Source organism: Dipodomys ordii, unplaced genomic scaffold, assembly GCF_000151885.1.
Source record: "Dipodomys ordii isolate 6190 unplaced genomic scaffold, Dord_2.0 Scaffold95, whole genome shotgun sequence".
Lineage (NCBI taxonomy): Eukaryota > Metazoa > Chordata > Mammalia > Rodentia > Heteromyidae > Dipodomys > Dipodomys ordii.
Genome location: NW_012267311.1, coordinates 2755653 through 2758014, shown reverse-complemented (window position 1 = coordinate 2758014; position 2362 = coordinate 2755653). Strand labels below are relative to the sequence as shown.

General features: G+C 49.1%; 1 protein-coding gene across 1 annotated transcript in view; it reads left to right on the top strand.

The window, feature by feature from the left end:
• The first annotated feature begins 435 nt into the window (after positions 1 to 435).
• The window catches only part of Nol6 (nucleolar protein 6 (RNA-associated)), a 22732-nt gene continuing 20805 nt past the window's right edge, over positions 436 to 2362 (top strand). Inside the window, exons 1-3 of the mRNA XM_013026688.1 lie at positions 436 to 534; positions 1009 to 1218; positions 1302 to 1418. Of these exons, the coding sequence (XP_012882142.1) occupies positions 481 to 534; positions 1009 to 1218; positions 1302 to 1418 (381 nt within the window). The 5' untranslated portion in view covers positions 436 to 480. The remainder of the gene's footprint in view (positions 535 to 1008; positions 1219 to 1301; positions 1419 to 2362) is intronic.

The following is a 2362-nucleotide window of genomic DNA, read 5'->3' as shown; positions in this document are numbered from 1 at the left end:
CGGAAGTGGCGCTGTGGCTCAAGTGGTAGAGCGCTAGCCTTGAGCTGAAGAGCTGAGGGACAGCGCCCAGGCCCAGAGTTCAGGCCCCATGACCGGACCAAAAAAACAAACAAACAGCTTCAAAGGAGAAACCTAAAGAACACCCATCCCGTCCCGTTTGACTCCAAGTGAAAGAATTGAGGAAGAGGAAGTGACAGCTAAACTACTTACAGGCTTCCGGTCTAGTGTCGCAAAAAGTGACAAAAGAAGCCGTAAGTTGCAGAATCTCCGTTTGGTCCCGCCTTCATGGGCGGTCTTGAAGAATAACTGACCAATGGAGAGAGAGCTATCGGGCAAGAACCCAATAGTAGTAAAGTGGGTGGAGCTCTGGAAACTCCGCTCCACTGCGCTGGAGTTCGGCGTTTCCGCACACGTGGGGAGACACGCTGAGCGGACGCGGCTTGAATCTGGAAGTGCGGGACCCTTGCCTAGACTCGCGTGATGGGGCCGGCCCCAGCCGGAGAGCAGCCGCGCGGGGCGGCCGGGGAGCAAGAGGTGGGTGCAGGAACTGGAGGCGGGGCGTCCTCCCTCAGCCGCAGACTCTAGATAGCGGATCCTGACAGCCGGTGAGGGATGGGAGGGTGGTGCACGTTGAAGAAGCCCTGTGGCTGGGCGCAGTGGTGTCACATATTGGTAGGGAATCTGGGACTGCCGGGGTTTGGGCCGAGCACGAATGGAGAAAGCATGTGAGAAATCCCAAGCCTGGGTCAGTAGACGAGGTAACTTCTGGATTCGTGGTACCTGGGGGGCTTGTCCATTGCTTAGGGAAGTGTCCAGAAAACTTCCAAGGGTACCAACTCCAAATGGAGCTCCTTGCTTGTGCTGTCAGGTTACTCTAGTGAATGGTTCTCAAAGGAAGGATGGGAGCACATGAAGCCTTTATCGGCAACCTGTGCCATAATGGCACTTTAGGCATCAAATGCCAAGTACCTATGATCTCACATTGTCTTTCTCCTTCTCTGGTGATAGGTGATGGAAACAGCCCTGGAAGGCACAGGCAAAGAGAAGAAGAAGGCATCCTCTAGAAAGCGTGTAAGAGCTGGGTCTCCAACAGAGAGCCTCCTCCTGCAGCCACCGAAACTTAGCCGGGCAGAACTCTACAAGGAACCTACCAATGAAGAGCTGAATCGCCTTCGGGAGACTGAAATCTTGTTCCATTCCAGCTTGCTTCGTTTACAGGTATTGTTGGGTTACTAGAGTTTAGGTTAGAGGGGCTTGCTTGGGACCGTAAGGCTAATAGATTCTTCCTTGACCTCTTACAGGTGGAGGAGCTACTCAAAGAAGTAAGGCTGTCAGAGAAAAAGAAGGACCGGATTGATGCCTTCCTAAAGGAGGTCAACCAGCGGATCAAAAAAGTGCCCTCGATTCCTGAAGCAGAGGTAAAACAGGTGGTGTGGGAACTGATAAACAAGGCCTTGAGAGGCCTGGGGTATTTCAGTCAGGAGCTTTGCTATTCTCTTGTAGTGCTGGGGTGTTAGAAAGCTTATTCTCACTGCAGGAAGCAGCTAAAACTGAAAATTGGTGTATTCACTCAACAAGCACTTAGTGTTCATAGGATACTTCAGTAAGTGAAATGGTCTATGCAGGAATATAGAGTTATGACCACCAGATAATAAATAGATAAACTGTGTGCTAGTTTTGGAAGGAAGCAGTTACTGTGGAAAAAGAAAAAGATAGGGTAATGCAAGATTTTTTTTTTAACTGTATTTTTTTTGTCTTTTTTCTTTTTTGGTACTGGGGATCGAACCCAGGACATTGCGCTTGTTAGGCAAGCGCTTTGCCACTGACCTAGATCCCAGCCCATGATTTTTTATGTATTAGGGGATTTAAATGTTTTTTTTTTTTTTTTTTGCCAGTCTTGAGGCATGAACTCAGGGCCTGGGCACTGTCCCTGAGCTTATTTTGCTCAAGGCCAGCACTTTGCCATTTGAACCATAGCCCACTTTGGCCTTTTCTGTTTATATGGTACTGAGGATTAGAACCAAGGGCTTCATGAATGCTGGGCAAGCACTCTACCACTAAACCACATTCCTAGCCATGGCTTGAAGTTTTGATAGTGTGGCCAAAGTAAGCCCTACTGAAGTGACATTTGTGTAAAGATTGAAGGGATTCTGTCAGCCATATACTATCTAAAGGAGGAGGAATATTCCAGGAAAGGGAAGCAATCGATACTGAGTCTCAAAAATGGGAATTCTGGGGCTGAGAAGGTGGCTCAGTGGTAGAGCGCTTGCATGCCTGAGGTCCTGGGTTCGATTCCTCAACACCACATAAGCAAAAAGAAAAAAGCCAGAAGTGGCACTGTGGCTCAAGTGGTAGAGCGCTA